Here is a 17,300-nt window from a genome sequence, read left to right as displayed (position 1 = left end):
GCTGCACCTGAATGCTTGCTTTCAGCGACTGGTGTGCAAGGACACCCAGCTCTCGTTGCACCTCCCCCTTTCCCAATCTATCATCATTTAGATAATAATCTGTCTTTCTGTTTTTACAACCAAAGTGGATAACCTCACATTTATCCACGTTATACTGCATCTGTCATGCATTTGTTCACTCACCCAACTTGTCCAAATCACATTGGAGCCTCTTTGCATCCTCCTCACAGCTCACAATTCCCCCCAGATTTGTGTTGTCTGCAAACGTGGAAATGTTGCATTTAGTTCCCTCACCCAAGTCATTAATATATGTTGTGAATAGTTGGGACCCAAGCACTGATCCCTGCGGTACCCCGCTAGTCACTGTCTGCCACCTGAAAAAAGACCAGTTTATTCCTACTTTCTGTTTCCTGTCTGTCAACCAATTCTCAATCCATGCCAGTATATTACCTCCAATCCCATGTGCTTTAATTTTGCACACTAACCTCTTAAGTGGGACCTTATCAAAAGCCTTCTGAAAATCCAAATACACCACATCCACTGCTTCTCCCTTATCTATTCTACTAGTTACATCCTCAAAAAAACTCCAGTAGATTTGTCAAGCATGATTTCCCTTTCGTAAACCCATGCTGACTTTGTCCAATCCCATTTATGCTTTCCAGGTGTTCTGCTATCACATCCTTTATAATAGAATCTAGCATTTTCCCCACTACTGATATCAGGCTAACTGGTCTGTGATTCCCTGTTTTTTCTATCCCTCCTTTTTTAAATAGTGGGGTTACATTTGCCACCCTCCAATCTGTAGGAACTGCTCCAGAGTCTATAGAATTTTGGAAGATGACCACCAATGCATCCACTATTTCCAGGGCCACTTCCTTTAGTACTCTGGGATGTCTAGATTATCAGGCCCTGGGGATTTGTCAGCCTTTAACCCCATTAATTTCCCGAGCACTATTTTTTTTTACTAATATTGATTTCCTAATTTCCTTCAGTTCCTCCCTCTCATTAGACCCTCAGTTCCCTAACATTTCTGGGAGGTTATTTTTGCCCTCCTTTGTGAAGACAGAACCAAAGTATGTGTTGAATTGTTCTGCCATTTCTTTGTTCCCCATTATAATTTCCCCCGTTTCTGACTGTAAGGGACTTGCATTTGTCTTCACTAATCTTTTTCTCTTCACATATTTGTAGAAGCTTTAACAGTCTCTTCATTATGTTATCTGCAATATTCTAAGTGACGTAAGTCTCAAGATGGTACCTATTTAATGAAAATGTTGTATCAAATTTATTAACATGAAAGATTAAACTGAAGCAAAAGGAAAAACCAACAGATTGTTGTTAAATTGCAATATTTCACTTAACATTAAGAGCTGGATTTTGTTGTCCCGCCACTGCTCCTGGCGGCAGGTGCAGTAAGTGGCAGCCACCCCGCACGGGACCTGCACCACCACGCTGCCATGATTCTGCATCGGGTGGCCACTTAGCATATTCATGGCGGCCGCTCCCCCTCCCCAATCATGTGGCCGGAGAGCATTGGCAACGCCGTTCACGGCATCACCTGCTGTGGGAGCAGGTGCTGCCACCATTTTTAAAAGGCTGCCAGCCCTGCACACAGTTCAACAAAATGCAGGGATGACCCCTTCCCCCTCCCCTATACAAATAGTGCAGAGTTGACCCCTTCCCTATACAAATAATGCAGAGTTGACCCTTCCCCACCTCAGTGGCGCCAGCTTTCCCTGGATGGAAAAGTGAAGGTGCGTGAGTGCCTACGTCATGCTGAAGATAGAGAACTGAAAGTAAGATTGCTGCGGGTTACATTTAAATTAATGCAAAGATCTAATTAACAGATGGAAAGCAGGATCCTGTCGTCGAGCGGCGGAGGAGCCGCCAGGAAGATCAGGGCCGGCAATCACGGCATCGGGTTCTGTGGCAGCCACTGCTGCTCCAATTCTCTGGCACCACCCCGCAGCCCGCCACCACTGCGGAACCCAACGTCTGGCTGGGAACAAAATCCAGCCCTAGGTAACTATTACCAAATGATAAAAGTCCCAAATCTTTAGTAATTCTGATAGAATTATACTAATGACATCAAGGGATATGGGGATAGTGCGGGAAAGTGGTGTTGAGGTAGATGATCTATGATGAGCCATGATCTAATTGAATGGTGGAGCAGGCTCGATGGGCTGTATAGCCTATCCTGTTCCTATGCTCACATATCGGTGAGGAATAACTTTACTTAGGACAGAGCTTCTCTGATCACTCTACCAACTCCTAACACATACAGTAGCAGAGTAAAATAGAAAAACACTAAAGAATGTAGACGACTGGCATAGGTTACACATTTCTCTCCCATTTGAAGTCTAAGCTGTTACAAACAAACAAAAGATTTTTAAAAATCCCTCGGCATTTGTTAAAACTGTCAAATTACTATTCAGAGCCAGAATAACTGCCTAATGGATTTGCTGACTATACATATATCTTAATAACTATGAAAATGCTACTATGGGTGAGAGTATTTCAGTGATGGAATGGCCACTACAGATAATGCTCATCACGTTCAACACTTGCTACGCTATTTATGGGCACAGAACAGCCAATTTGCTTTGTAGTGACATTACATACTACCAGGTGTTGTGCATTTTCTCACCTCCTTGCACTTCAATGCCAACCCTAAAAGTTGCATAAGAAGCTATAGAGGAAATAGCTTCCTGTAGAAAGTTACTAGGAATCCAATAAAAAACAACAAACTAGCCTAATTAAAAAATTAAACATATGTTATAGAAATTCTTATGATTAAAAACATTGGGCCATATTTCTATCTTGTCGCCCCAGTTTCTTGGGAGATCTCACTTCAGGCTATCTTAGAAACCTCAAAGCAAGCTAGCAAAGATCTGAAGTTCAAAGTCCTCCCAAGTAAAGAAAATAGTCATCAAACTAAAGTGCAAGGTAAGGTTATAGCCAAGGAAAGGAATGACAGGAGTACAACGTTCTGATGTTTGCTGAAACGACTCTTTTAATTCTCTATTAACAGCTCTCATTAAACAGGCCACCTTCTAATAGCCCATTATGCAATTGAAGTGCACTACAGTGAAGGTCTACCACACAGATATAAGGAGAAACCAAGGTCCGAAAGTAGAACTGAGTCTTAACTGACAGGTAATCTCAAGTAACTCAGAATTCTCATTTAATTTTGTTTAAATTCAAAGCAAACTATGAACAGGTTTTCTGAAAATTCTTCACAGACACTATACCTGCATGGGTCCACACTGGTTCTGGGTTTGTCGCTTTCTTGTTTGCTTGATTAATTGACAGTAGATCTCACTTTGCAGCTCTTTATGTGTGAGACACACTTGTAAAACACTCTGAGCCAGTGATACATGATAATCAATGGCAGGGGCATCAATAGCAACATTGATGAATAACTGGGAAGTCTGGACAATAAAACAAATATTTCATTTTATAACTGACACAAATGACAGTTAACTAACTATGTTTATCCTTTCAGATATATAAAGTAGGAATCTCTTCTTTCTAAGCACTGTAGCTCTGGGCAGTCTCAAATCAACTTCTTGTTGGATACAGGTCAACAGTGCAAAACTGCCCACAAATCGGCACTAAATTGTCTGATAAATCATAAGATCAGCTTGTGCCAGAAGTGGAAAAATACACATTCTAAAACTGAGAACATACTCATCATGTTTTGTAGCATAAGGGCTCTGAACCTCACTATTGAATTCTGAGGAAACCTGAAGTGTTCATATTGGAATTCTGAAATACCCAGGTCACACAAGAAATTGGAAGTATAAGGCCCTCAGCCTCAGAAAGCAACTTATATTTTGACAACTCTGGAACCACAAAGTTGATAGAGCTGTCTAATGATTGACCTGGGAAACTAATGAATGGTACAGATTTTGTTTGGGAACTGGGCATGTAATTCAAAAGGCTATTAAGAAGATATCGGGAAACACTATTTCATAAAAAAGGGCAGTGGAAAACAGGATTTCTCTCTCTCTCTCTTCAACCACCCGCACCACCTCCCACTGCCCCCCCCCCACCACCCCCCAAAGTCCAACTTAATTTAAATGGTCAAGATTTTTAATCTCCAGATTTTAGTATGGTCAGTGGCAATACTTGGACTGAATTTTCTGGAGACAGCAGAAATCCAGCCACCGGGGCTGAAAGTGGGAGATGACCCGGGGCGGCACATTGCCAGTGGCGGCCAATTAAGAGGCTGCCACTGGGGCTGCTGTCCAATTAAAAATGGTAGCCCTCCCCCAAGATCTGCAGCCCGATTAGAGGGCTGGCAGGTCAGCAGCGTCACCGCTAGCCCTTAGAGACAGGTGAGTTGAGTTAGGAGTAGCTGCTAGACCCTGGTGAGCGGGGGTCGTGAAACTTCGGCGGCGCTGTTGCTGCAGATGTGGCCACTGCCACCAGGGGGCCCCTCCCTGTGCCATGGAGTTCCCCTAAAGGGGGAACCCTGCTGGGAGGACGACAGGTTTCACTGGGTGGTCTTCCCACACAGCAGCTCAATTAACCTCCCGACGAGTTTCCAAGCTGCCAACTTGCCTGCTGCTGGCAACATGGCATGGCGGCGGGAAGACATTGGGTAACCCCACCCCCCCTTTCTGATGCCTTCCCTTGCTATTCTGCCAACCTTTCCCTGTCCCAGCCAATCCCCAAAGTGCCGGAAAATTCCAGCCTTTCATTCAGGTGTAATCAACTTAATAGATTCTCTAGGCCAAATATGTTCTGTATCCAACAAGATCGTGTTCTGGACAATATCTATGTCAGTTAATTTTTTCAGAATTTTGCACTCAGGAGAGGAGCTGAGTGTCTATTCATTACTTCAAATGCAGGTTCATTTCTCCAGTGCTGTGTCAGAAAATTAACTCATGATAATAGTGAAAGCATGACAAAAGAGAAGTTTAATAAGCATCCAGTGGCATATAACTCTGCCACCAAACAAAGTGCATTTTTTAACACCAGCTTTTTGATTAGTACTGATGCACACAGCAATACTAATATTGCACATTACCTCACCATCAGTGATCATGAATATATCAGGCTGCTAGATTTTCCAAAAGCCATGTAACTTAATCCATTAAAAACTTTTAAGATATAATATCCTCCCTTACACTAGTAAAATAAATTGGGCCATAATTTGCTGTAGGGCTGAAACTAATGGCGGCTGCCATTTGTTAGATCTTGCAAGTTTTGGTTTTAAATTTTTTGTGTGGCAAATTGCTGAAAGTGTAAGCTGATAATATCACAGTGAGGGAAATAGGGCACCTGGGATCTGAGTGCACAGGACAAGCAATTGTGCATCTCCTTAACCAATCAGAGTGAAGGATTGTGAAATTAACAGCACAAGGACTGAGAAGGAAGTGTAAATTAGAGTGGGTTATTCAATGTCAAATTAGATACAGAAAGAGAAATAAAGAGAGGGAAAGAAAGATTGGATTAATAGAGAGGGAAAAGAGACTGAAAAGAAAGGTAACTCATTTTTTAAATCACCAAGAGTTAAAACTTGAAGCAAGGAGACTCCATACTTGTAATTGTTAATTTTCAGTGCCAGAGAGGTTGGCCGGCAGTAATTATTATATTGCTTTGGTAAGAGGGTACTTAGACTGAAATGGACAAAACGTCTGTGGTGAGTTTAATTTGTATCTACTGCACAAGTACAGCAATTTCACATTGTTCAACGCATTTCAATAATGAGGCAGACAGCGAGATGCCATTTTTGTAAAGCTAACGATGGAGCCGCTCATATTGGACAGCAGTGTTTGGATTTCTGCATTCAACCTCACACCTGCCTTTATCTGAAATTGCTGTAGCATTTGCGCAAAGTAATGGTGAGTGCCTTTAGATGCACCATTATTTTGTCAGCAAATTGTGGCCCAAATCATTTAGAGTACAAATAAATGTTACCTTAAACAGTTTGAGTGCTTCAGTCTGTAGAGCTGCAGATGGCAGTGTGGTAAGGGGAGATGCTATCCCATCTTTACTATAGCACAGAGTAGGGTGTAGCCATAACTGGGAGTCTGGTCAAGAGGGGAGAATTAGAGTAAAATACAAGAAGAAATTGACCTTAGAAATGAATAAATGAAAGAAAAAAAGCCATTGCATTTATGTTTGAATTGTTATAGTTTATTACTGTAATTTAAATTTGAGAAACAGTAGAACAATATAGTTCCAAATCTGAGCTCAGGCTAACAATATTCAACAGGATGAATTTAGTAATAAATATGCAATCCTAAAAATTCTATTAACCCATTTAAAGGAGTGGAAATGTGGGACACTCACCCACCTGTGTGCCCTGGCACTGACCTTTCACAAATGACAGAAAAGTGGGTATTTGAATACTTGTGGCAGGTGCTTGCATACAGAGACACCAACCTTATTTATACTTGTTAATGAGGCAGAGATTTTTTTCCCTCTTAATTCTTGTGATGTGGGCATTGTTGGAAAGGCAAGCATTTATTGCTCATCTCTAGTTTCCCTGTACCAGTTTGATGCAACTGAGTAGCTTTGTAAGCCACTTCAGAGAGAAAATAAGAACCAGTCTCATTTGTGTGAAATTGAAGTCACTATTCTACTTCTAAAAGGGACAACTGAGGCCTGAAATGGGCTGAAGTGGATGAAATAAATTTTTTTTTAAGGTAAATTCTGGTTCTGCCTTCTGGTCACCTTTAGTTACTGGAGCCTGTACTTTCTCACATGACAAGTTCAAAATCTGCTTTCAGCTGAGCATAGCAGTGGAGAGCTAGGCAGAATTTCTTAGCTGGCCTGGAAACCCCTCAGACATGCCCAAAGCTGACTGTGAATATAATAAAGTGCCCGTCCCCAGTGCAGCCCATATATACGGTGCTAGATGGGGTTCAAAAACCCGGTGGATCTGGGTTCTTTTACCTGTCAGGATTCCGCTGTAGCTCTGCATCTGCCAATTACTAAATCAGTTGTTAAAGATGATCATTTAAATGATTGGAAGATGCAGGGACAGGCCATTTAGCTCTAGAATCTCGGGGTGGCTGGGGTGGGGGAGGTGGTGGTTGGAGGCCTCTGTGGGAGGTGGAATCAGAGGTCTCAGTAGCAGTCGGAGGTTTGGGGTAGGTGGGAATGATGCAGGCCTCATGGAGGCTCGGGAAACTCAGCTGACAACAGTTAAAGTTGAATGACAATGAGGCTTGTTATATTTAATGTACCAACCTACCTCCATGATTGGGTGCCTGCCCATCTTGCTGCCTTAGTTAAAGCTGGAAGTGAGCTGGTTGGAGGTGGGTTTGGGTCAGGAGTCTGATCTTTAAACATTGACCTCCACCTCCCACCTGATCCAAACCCGCTTGTTTATTTTTGTTAAAATTCCCCCTATGTGTTTGAAATATTTGGTTACTGACTTACAAGTATCACTGTCTGCATTCAACAGGTTGCCAACAAGTTGTTCAAATTCAGTTCCCACATTTATATTTGTGCTGCCTGCTGCTACAGTTAGTTGATAGAACCAGGTATCCTATGAAAAAAGCAAAGCACATTAAAGCAACAGTGTTTCATCCCACTCTCCATAAGATTGTTATCAATCCTGTGATTTTCTAACTAGTGTGTCTTTTTTTAAAACCACGGTAATGATTATGCTTTAGCACTCGACATAACCGATGGCAAAATGTTCACCGATAAGTAATCAACTACATGTCTACATCTCCACATTAATTATATCCTGGTGTTAGCTTCTACTCTCAGAGTCAGAAAGTCTTGGGTTCAAGCCCCACTCCAGAGCCGAACACATAACCTAGGCTGGCACTTAAGCGCAGTACTGAGGGAGTGCTGCACTGTCAATGGTATGGTCTTTTGGATGAGACTTTAAACCAAGGTCCTATCTGTCCTCTTAAGTCGATGTAAAAGATTCCATGGCACGATTTGAAGAACAGCAGTGTGGTTCTCCTGGTTTCCTTGCCATCAGTTATAACTGAACCAACAACTATAAACAGATATTCTGGACATTCACTTCATTGCTGTTTGTAGGACAAATCAGCTTCCATATTTTCCACATTTACAACAGTGAACCAGTTGGAAACCCCTTTGGCACATCAAGAGGTTGTGAACGCAGTGCAATTCCTCCATGAAGTCACTGCATAAAACTGAAGAATGATAATCACAAATATAAGTGTTCTTAGAGAAATATTACACAAGTGGTGAGTTTATGAAATAATTGTAAATTTACCTTTTCATGTTTGGAGCCAATCAGGAGGTAAGTAGGTCCCTGCTCTTTAGGATATATAGCAATTGTATAATGTGTAGATAGAAGACTACGACTGCTAGTCTCATAGTCTTCGTCTGAATCACATGATCTGTCTACTTCTTCAATTCTTGCTTCCACCAAATTAATCTGACCTAATGGGAACTTGAAAATAAGCAAAACATGGTACAGATTGTGAATACAGTCGCTGATTTGTGCATTGGAGTACATTGTTTTATTGATATTTTTACAACTACCTTTAATATAGCAATTAGACATGGGCCTAGGTTCAAGATCAGTGCAGACCGATGGAATGAAAGATTGCTCAATCTCTTAGCTGTAAGGGTTCCATGTGAAATGAGTCTGTAGTGGGTATGGGACCACAGCACAAATCTTCACATAATTCAACACTTACTGGCACTAAACTGGAAACAGCATAGTAAGTGAGAGAAATATAAAATGCCACTATGAGAGATACTCTTTTGTGATTAGAGCCAATATATATTTTTGGAGTAAAGGGTATGTTCCTCTGCTTAGAACTGTGGTACGCCCAGTCTAGGAGTGCTTTGTGTTGTCATTAGGCACCTGAGATGGAATTGTTCAGCAATAACATTTTTTATCTTGATGAATGTAATAAATTCACAAATTATTATTTTTAAGTAAATGCAAACTGACCATTTATGCATTGCAATAACACAATAAGCATAGTTTTTAGGTATTACATTTTGTGGGGTGGAGGGTAAGTAAGGCAATTCTCCAGATACACATCAATGGATGGAGATAAAAAGGAGGAGGGAGCGTCGACATGGGGTGGGTGGGGGGTGGTTGATCGGAATAGTGAGGGGGGATCAACTGGGGGAGGGGGGGCCTGCTCAGGTCGGGAAAAAAGAACCTGACCTGAACCCGACCGAACTACAGCGGACCCGAGCCTGACCCGACCCAAGTCCCTCTGATTTTGCACCGAGCCCAATGCAACCCGAACCCGCCCCGACTCGACCATCCCTTCACTTACCTTCCAACTGGGACGCTCCATGAAGCTGCAGCGCATGCGCGATGATGTCACAGTGACGTCACTCGCTCACTGCGCAGACTCAGTTTCGTCCCAGACTCCCAGCTCAGGTAAGTTTTTTAATTTCAATACTTACCGGCAGAGCACTTACCGTGTGTACCAGACCCGACCCGATTCGACTTGGACTCGGCCTGACCCGACCCGAGCCCGAAAGCCGCACCGAGATGGGCCCGACCCAACCCGAACCCGACACATGTCGTCGGGTCCCGTCGGGTTTGGGTCGGGTAGCAGGCCTCTACGCAGCCAACAGCAGTTAAAGTTGAAAACCTGCACGACAATGGGGCTCACAACCTCATTATCATATGTAAAGTTCCAATCCGTTTTCTTGGAACAGGTTGGATGTCTGCACAACATCCAGTCTAAGTTAAAGCCGGAAATGGGCAGGGTGGAGGTGGATTTGGGTCTGGAAACAGATTTTGCAGACATTAACTCCCTGCAGATGACCCAAATTCAGTCCAAAGTTTCAGAGAACCTCAGTGTGGAAGATGGACACTCAGCAGAAAAGTTAGAGGGAAAGACGAAAGACCCGGCCATGGGATGGGTTTGTATGACACAAAAGGAAATTACAGAACAAGGAAACAAAAGAAATAGAAGAAACAGTAATAAAAAAAATATGGAGAGAGAGTGGAAGGAAAATGAATGGAGAAAAATAAGTAAAGACCAATGAAAGACTGAGTACTGTGTTGTGAAGATGCTGGCTGCTGGTTAGCGCCTGTAATTTCGCACATGGCAAGTTTCTAATCTCAGCTCTACAGGCCAAGGAGACAATAAATAACAATGAAATGATTCTCTGTGCAGAGGGCATGAAAATTAACAGCAGCCTCTTCCACTCAACCAGACTATGTGATACGTTCAGCCCTCACTACATTAAGAAAAATAGATTTCAGGTCTGGAGAGTGAACAATTTGTGCATCAGTGGACAAAAAATGTAATTTGGAAAGGGCTAGATCACCTTGAAATTGCTGATTTACCTTATTTTCCTGATTGCGGAAATAATAAAGAACCTTCCCAACAAGTGCACACCAGACTCTCTTTGAGTAGCCATGCTTTACCTGCAAGACAATTGTTTAAGTCAGTTAAAGAGGCAATAATGTGGGGTTGAATTTTTAGGCCCTGATGGGAGTGGGCACAGAGTCAGGTGGGTGCAAAATTTCACTCGCAAGCTGCGGGTAGCCAATTCAGATGGCCACTTAAAGCCGACTATCAGAGGCACATTGGGATTTTCCATTCAACCTCCAGGTCCCCGCAGGCTGTGGGGAACAGGTCAGCTGCCTGAAGGCAGTCTCCTGGTGGCAGGCTCAGGGCCAGCGCTCTTTGCAGGCTTAGAGGTCCTTCCTGTCTGCCTGGCTTCAGTTGCAGCCATAGGCTGCCCAGCGAAGGGGTACCCCCTTCACAGTGGTGGCCCAGCTGCTAAGACCTTTTTTATTTAAGATTTAAAAAAGTTGGAGACAGGCCACCTCCATTTTTGAGCATCCACTCCCTCACTTACCTACCATGGCATCCTGCTGCTGCTTCCAAGCTGGGGTGCCTCCTATTGCTCCTCCAGCTTTGACAGCCCACTTGTCATCCTTAATTGGATGGCAAGCCCGCCCTCTGGCCATTAATTGGCTAATTTGGGGAAAATCACAAGTGAGTGACTGTTCTCTACACAGTGCAGGCTTCTGACCCCCATTAGAGCCTGCTGGCGAGGTCCTGAAGCCCGCAGGAAAATCCTGCCTCTGGTACTTGCTGTTTATGCTATGCATGGAATCAAGATTTAAAAATTTTTTTAAAATCTGCCACCCAGACTTTTGGTTTCCTCTTCTTTAATTGCTTGGTGTACCGCTCTTCAGGCTGGATTTTATTTTCCTCCCTGCCAGAGTGGTGGCGGACAGAAAAAATGGCAGCCTTCACATCTGGGCCGCGTGCCGCCATACCGCCGCGATTTAGCGCGCGACGGCTCATTATAATATGCAGAGTGGCCGCCCTTCCCCCCCCAATCAGGTGGTGGTGGGGGCGGCCTTGGCGACGTCCTCAATGGTGTTGCCTGTCTCTGCGCAGGCGCTGGCACCATTTCTAGAGGGCTGCCAGGCCAGTGTTGACAGATGAAAGTTGACTCTGTCCCCCCGCCCCCACCAACTGCAAAAAAAAATAAAGTTTGACCCACTCTCCCACTACAGCAGAAAAGCACCGATTACCCCTTTTCCATCCCAAATGAACTAAGTGCAGAGTTGACCCCTTTCAACACCCAACTGACCTAAGTGCAGAGTTCAACCCTCCTCCCCCACCACCAGTACACTGACATCGCAGAGTTGACCTCTTCCCCTCCCCCCACTTCACTACAACTGCAGAGCTCCCCACTTCCCCACCTTGGTGGCGCCAGCTTTCCCTGGATGGGAAAGTGAAGGCGTGTGTGTGTTGCACGTTGCTCGGAAGATCTGGAACTGCTGGTAAGATCGCTCCGGCTTTCATTTAAATGTATTTAAATAGCTGATTTTAATATTGAAATCCGGATCCTGCCACAGAGTGGCGGATGTGCTGCCACGGAGCTTCCCCGCCGCTGGGAAGATTGGCCTGGCATTCCCGACATCAGGCTCCATGGTGGGCCACTGCCGCTGCGCTCTTCTGTCACCAGCCCCCACCCCACCCCCACCCTCGCCACAGAGCCCGACGCCGGGAGCTCAACAAAATCCAGCCCTTCAAGTGAGAAAATGTGCAGCTAAGCTGTTATCCAATGACACATCACCAAACCAAACCACAGCTGGGCCACAAGCAGATTTCTGTATGTTTCTTTATTCTTTTATGGCCTGGATATTTTTCCCGTGACCAGTAAATGATAAATTCAGTTGGCATTTCAATGTGCCACTACCCAGAATAATGTTTGTTATCAAAAATACCTGCATTACTACTGTTTGTGAATGAAATCAATACCCAGGTTTTCTAAAATCTTGAAATACCAAAGATGTTACACACAACAATGAAAAGTAAACCTCAGCACAGCATGAGCCAGTTATAAGTGCTGTATTCAAGAGGGAGCATCAGACCCACTGAATTAATAAACGTGCCCAAAATAGATATCTTTATATCTAAACAATAGCTCTTACAATTTTCAGTATTAACAACTTCTGTCGAAGGTGCTATAAGAATCACCTTCAAGATAACCTTAAGACTAATATTTTATGTTCATGAGGGCTAATACACATAACTTTGAAAATGTAGTCTAAATCAATGCTGGATTGGTTAGTCACCTGTGCATCTATAATTACAGCTGCTTAAATAAATATGAATTACATATTTATGTAATATAGTAATATATATGTATTTCAAACTTTAGAACATAAACTGTTTTTCACAAGCAAGACACTCAGAATTACTATGAATATATGTGCTCCAGTACCCACTGGTAACTGTAAATTCCTGTAATTCAACCTGGCCATTCATTATTATATAATATTTAATGAAATAAGTACCTTGGTTAGTAAACCTTTGATTGCTGGTTTGACATTTGGCTGCGTAAAGAGGGGGCTGGCAGCTTGTATGCGTAACACATTTTGCAAAACCCGAATCCATTCTTCGAGAATATTAGGAGAATCTGCAGTCAGATAGTAGGTCTTCTTTTCTGTAATCAGCTTGTATAGAAAACACAACAAACATATCACAAGGGCACTAAGAATCTTTGCTGTAGGATAAATGATTGAACTGAGGATCACATGGGCTGATTCAGAAACCATGCAAAAATAACAGTTGTAATCAAAAGGCCAGTCATTAGGTGACTTTTTTTTATTTCTATAAAATAAAAATCACAAGGGCTAATTTTTTGAACAAATACTTTTCCATCCTAGGATCTTATCTTGGGATATTCCTGAAAATTGGGCACAATAGCCTTAGTTACTGAAAAGAACATTTTATAATTATCAATGCTTGATTTTTCAGCTCGAAAGAGGATGTTACTAATTGGAATATAAGGTGAAGATCGTCATCACAGATCTCACTCATTTTGTGCATCATGCACATTTCTGATGGGGGAATTGTTGGTATAGGAAGTTGCCAAACATGCGCATTTAATTTGCATATTGTAATGATGTCTTGATGATGTAATTTCCTGATGTTTATGTATGCCTAACACTGAATCAACTATTGGCTTAAATGAAATGAGAACCCAGGGTTACAGGACATTGAGCTGTATTTAGAAATTAATTTATAAAGTTATTTCAGGAAATCTTAGCAAAATTTTAAATACATCTTTCATTTATTTTTACTTGTGTTTTGATGTTGTCTATCCAGTATTCGCAGGCTTTTGTTTATTGTGGTGTATGTTTTTCTCCCTCAACAGCTGCAATAGTGGGACAATCAGGTTCCCCATGGGAATACCCCACACTTGTGCTTGTTGGAGTTAAAAAAGGATCAATGAAGGGATGACAGAAAGGTGAGGATGCACAAGGGATATTCTGTGCCTCTCTATTAGTACCCTCACTCGGGGCAGGATTTACATTCCGGGGTCTAGACCCCGATGTCACTGTCACTTCCTGGTCCCAACCCCATGCCGTGTCGGCAACTCATACACATTGCGATTGATATGCAAAGGAGGTAAATGGCCCGGAGTCGCATTCGCTGCCCAATTAGCGGCAGCGGATGCAGGAAGGAGATGGGATTTAGTCAGCGCTGGGACCGAGTTAAAGGACAGTTGGCAGCCATTGCTGAGGTTGCCATTCGCCCAAGAGATGGAGGAAGGTGAAGAGCAAAAGGCATTGAGAAAGAAAGCTCCCCTGCGAGGGCAGCCCCCTGTTTCTCGGACACCTCACTGGAGGTGCTGCTGGAGGCGGTGACTGAGAGAAAAAATATCCTGTTCCTTGCCAGTGGCAACAGAAAGCCTGCAAGGGTCACCAACAGAGCATGGCTGGAGGTGGCACACGAGGTCAGCAACACAGGAGTGGTGAGGAGGAACTGGGTGTAGCGTCAGAAGCGTTTCAATAACCTTCTCGGGTCTGGAAAGGTGAGTCCAAAGATGGAACCTGATGGCATACATCCTGGTCACCCGTCACCACTAAAGTGCAAAAAAGAGGGGCATCCTGAGGGTGCATAAAGGGTTCCTGACCATGGGAGAGCTGTGTGCTCAGTAGCCTTGATGACCCATAAGCATAGGACAGAACCCTGGTGCTGCTGGACAGGAGGTTGGAGTGCAGACTGCAGCAGTGTATGCGATTGAAAAGCTGCGAGTGGTGAGGGAGAGAGGCATTTTCCTACTTGCATCTTTATTCACCTTTCAGGCCAAAAGGGATTTGAACACCAGGAAGAATCAGAGGGCACGCCTGGTAGGTGGGCTGCCATAAATAGCATCGCTAATGCACATCGAGGAGCTGGCCCTTGACCTGGCCAGAGTGTCAAGCCACAGGAATGCAGGAGTCCGTTGTAGAGAGGGTGAAAACATCTCAACATCTCCAGGTTCAGGCGTTGCATGGCAATGCTCCCCGTGTAATGGGCTGTCAATGCCTAAGCTGTCATTTCATTGTGTTTAGCAGCATGAGCATCTGTTGACTGTTCCAAACTCTCATCACCATCTTCTCTTATGTCTCCCACAGGGTCAGCCGCAGAGGGCTAGGAGGCCAGACAAAGACAAGAAGTTCCTGAGGAGTCAGAAGAGAGCACCACCCTGGAGCTTGCACCCTCACATCTTTCCTCTGCACCCTCCACCAGTGCAGATACTTGCACCTTGGTGGGTCATTGTACATTATTAGAGAGGGTGGCACAGGGTGAAGTGTACCAGTCATCAGAGCTGGAGGATCTGGGGGAGGCAGAGTCGTCTGTGGCCAGTCCCCCTCGGAGGGTGGAGGAGAGGCGCAGCCCTGCTTAGCATAGTGGAGATGCAGAGCCTAGGGAGTCACAAAACAGGCAGCTCTACCTGGAGAACCAGTGAGAGATGTGTGTCCACATGCCAGAGTTACCTGAGACACTGCAGTGTCATGGGATGAGAATGATGTACATCATTGTACGTTTGCCTTTCAGGCTGCTGCAGGCCTTTAAATTCTGCAGCATGTTGGGCAGGCGCTATTCTTGTACCAACCCACCTTCAGTCAATTTTATGGCTGATTGGAAAATGTAAGTTGGAATGGTTTTTCTATCTAAAATCTGGAGATTCTAGGACGACACAGTTCAAGTTTGTAACCTGTAAGAAAGTTTGTTAAAAAATATACATTGCTATTGCTCGTTTGGCAATACTCTTGGGCAAAGAAATCTTCAAGCATTTAGTTGACAGCAGATAGGATGCAAATTCAATTACTTGATGTCCCAACATTGTTTGAAAGGAACACTGTATTGGAGAAATGTGGCTGAAAATACTACCTGAATTGTTTGTTTTCCATCACACCTGACAATATGATTCGAGACATTGAGCTCAATCTGACCCTGTGGTTTACAGATGACATCGCTCTGCATTCAGAGATAAGAGAGAAATCATATTTTGGTATGTGAAGTATAGATTCATTTACAAGTATAAGAGTAATAAAATTTAAAGATTATCAATATTTTCTGGATTCATGGTGCTGTGTCCTATCCCAAAACTCCAGGGGTGGAGGATGGGCTGAGGACTGGAAGGTAGGATCACCTTTGCTTATTAATGCTCCCACAACCACCACCACCACCCCAGGGTCTTTTAATTGAATTAGGACCTTCCAACTGCTGATTAAGAGGGTCCATGAAAATCAGCTCTTTTGCATTTTCTTTCTCAACCAGGACAACTTATAATCCTGAATTTTGGGGATAAGGAACTTCCCTCCTAGGAACGACAGAAATGCAAGGTGCAGTGGCAATCTGATTGTGGAATGACTTTGGGAGAGGCAAGGGAATCATTCACAGACTTTTGACAGTCAGGGAATGGACAGTGGGACACAGGAGTCTAAAAAATGCTGCAATATAGTTAAGAAAAACAAAAGCGGAAAACTACAATGTGAAGCACTGCAGTTTATAAAAGGAGTACTATTATACAATAATCCAATATAGGATGAAATAGGCTAATATGGCTGTATAAATGATTAAAGAGTAATTTGGATTCAGAATGTTATATCTGACGCTAATCCAGATAATGTGAATGATATCACTAAATTCCACTAGTTCATCTATAAAACAAAAGCAAATAGAAAAACCTTACAACACAGTTTTGATGGTACAATACATTAATTATATTCTCTAAAATTTAGAATAATGACAGATGATCTCATTAAAACATATAAAATTCTTTGAGGTCTTGACAGGGTAGATGTTTCTCTTGGCTTAAGAGCCCAGAACTAGGGGGTCATAATCTCAGGATAAGGGGTCAGCCATTTAGGACTCAGGTGAGGAGAAATTTCTTAGAAGCATAGAAATATAGAAAGCTTTACAGCACAGAAGGCAGCCATTCAGCCCACTGTGTCTCTACTGGACACTCAAAAGGTTGTGAATCTTTGGAATTCTCTACTGTAGAGAGCTGTGGATGTTCAGTTGTTGAGTATATTCCAGATTGAGATCGATAGATTTTTGGTCACTGGCGACATCAAGGAATATGGGGATAGGGCGGGAAAGCGGAGTTGATGTAGAAAATCAGCCTTGATCTTAGTGAATGGCAGAGCAGGCTTGAGAGGCCATATGGCCAACTTGTATTTCTTATGTTATTATGGCGCAGTGTTGAATTAGTGAGTTTCTACATTTAGTACATTTATTAGTTATACTTATCTTACTTACTGGTGATTTGTAGTACAGCAATTCACCACCTTTAAGGATAAACCATCGCCGTTTCCATGTTTTCACTTTTCCTCCCATTTTTAGCAAATATCCAGACTTTTCTAAAGGTTCCTGTACAATAGATCATTGTGCTTTTGATTATTACTGTGTTATTTAAAGAATGCATAGTGTGTTACTTTGTCACATTCTTCAATGAGGATCGAACTAAGCAAATTTTAGTGGGGCACATTTTTCTGTCTATTTGATGCTTGTGTGTGCAAAGAGAGGGGTTGCGATTTAATTGATTGTAACAGGTACCATCTTTTGTAATTT

The 17,300-nt window shown here is 43.1% G+C and overlaps 1 protein-coding gene across 6 annotated transcripts in view; it reads right to left on the bottom strand.

Annotated features, from left to right (window-relative positions):
• The window catches only part of plekhh2 (pleckstrin homology domain containing, family H (with MyTH4 domain) member 2), a 220,935-nt gene that overhangs the window by 42,535 nt on the left and 161,100 nt on the right, over window positions 1–17,300 (bottom strand). For 5 of the 6 annotated variants that reach the window (XR_010976258.1, XR_010976260.1, XM_068045177.1 and 2 more), the window contains 8 exons: window positions 16,989–17,099; window positions 15,615–15,701; window positions 12,746–12,904; window positions 10,268–10,348; window positions 8,213–8,392; window positions 7,396–7,504; window positions 5,926–6,038; window positions 3,249–3,428 (listed from right to left, as the gene is read on the bottom strand). Coding sequence is in view for 3 of the 6 variants with exons in the window: in XM_068045177.1 (XP_067901278.1) it covers window positions 3,249–3,428; window positions 5,926–6,038; window positions 7,396–7,504; window positions 8,213–8,392; window positions 10,268–10,348; window positions 12,746–12,904; window positions 15,615–15,701; window positions 16,989–17,099 (1,020 nt within the window). In the remaining 3 variants the exon portion in view is untranslated. The remainder of the gene's footprint in view (window positions 1–3,248; window positions 3,429–5,925; window positions 6,039–7,395; window positions 7,505–8,212; window positions 8,393–10,267; window positions 10,349–12,745; window positions 12,905–15,614; window positions 15,702–16,988; window positions 17,100–17,300) is intronic. The other variant, XR_010976259.1, reaches the window with a different exon arrangement.

The sequence above is a fragment of the Heterodontus francisci genome, chromosome 13 (genome assembly GCF_036365525.1).
Source record: "Heterodontus francisci isolate sHetFra1 chromosome 13, sHetFra1.hap1, whole genome shotgun sequence".
In the NCBI taxonomy this organism is placed as follows: Eukaryota; Metazoa; Chordata; class Chondrichthyes; order Heterodontiformes; family Heterodontidae; genus Heterodontus; species Heterodontus francisci.
This window is presented reverse-complemented; position numbering and strand designations above follow the sequence as displayed.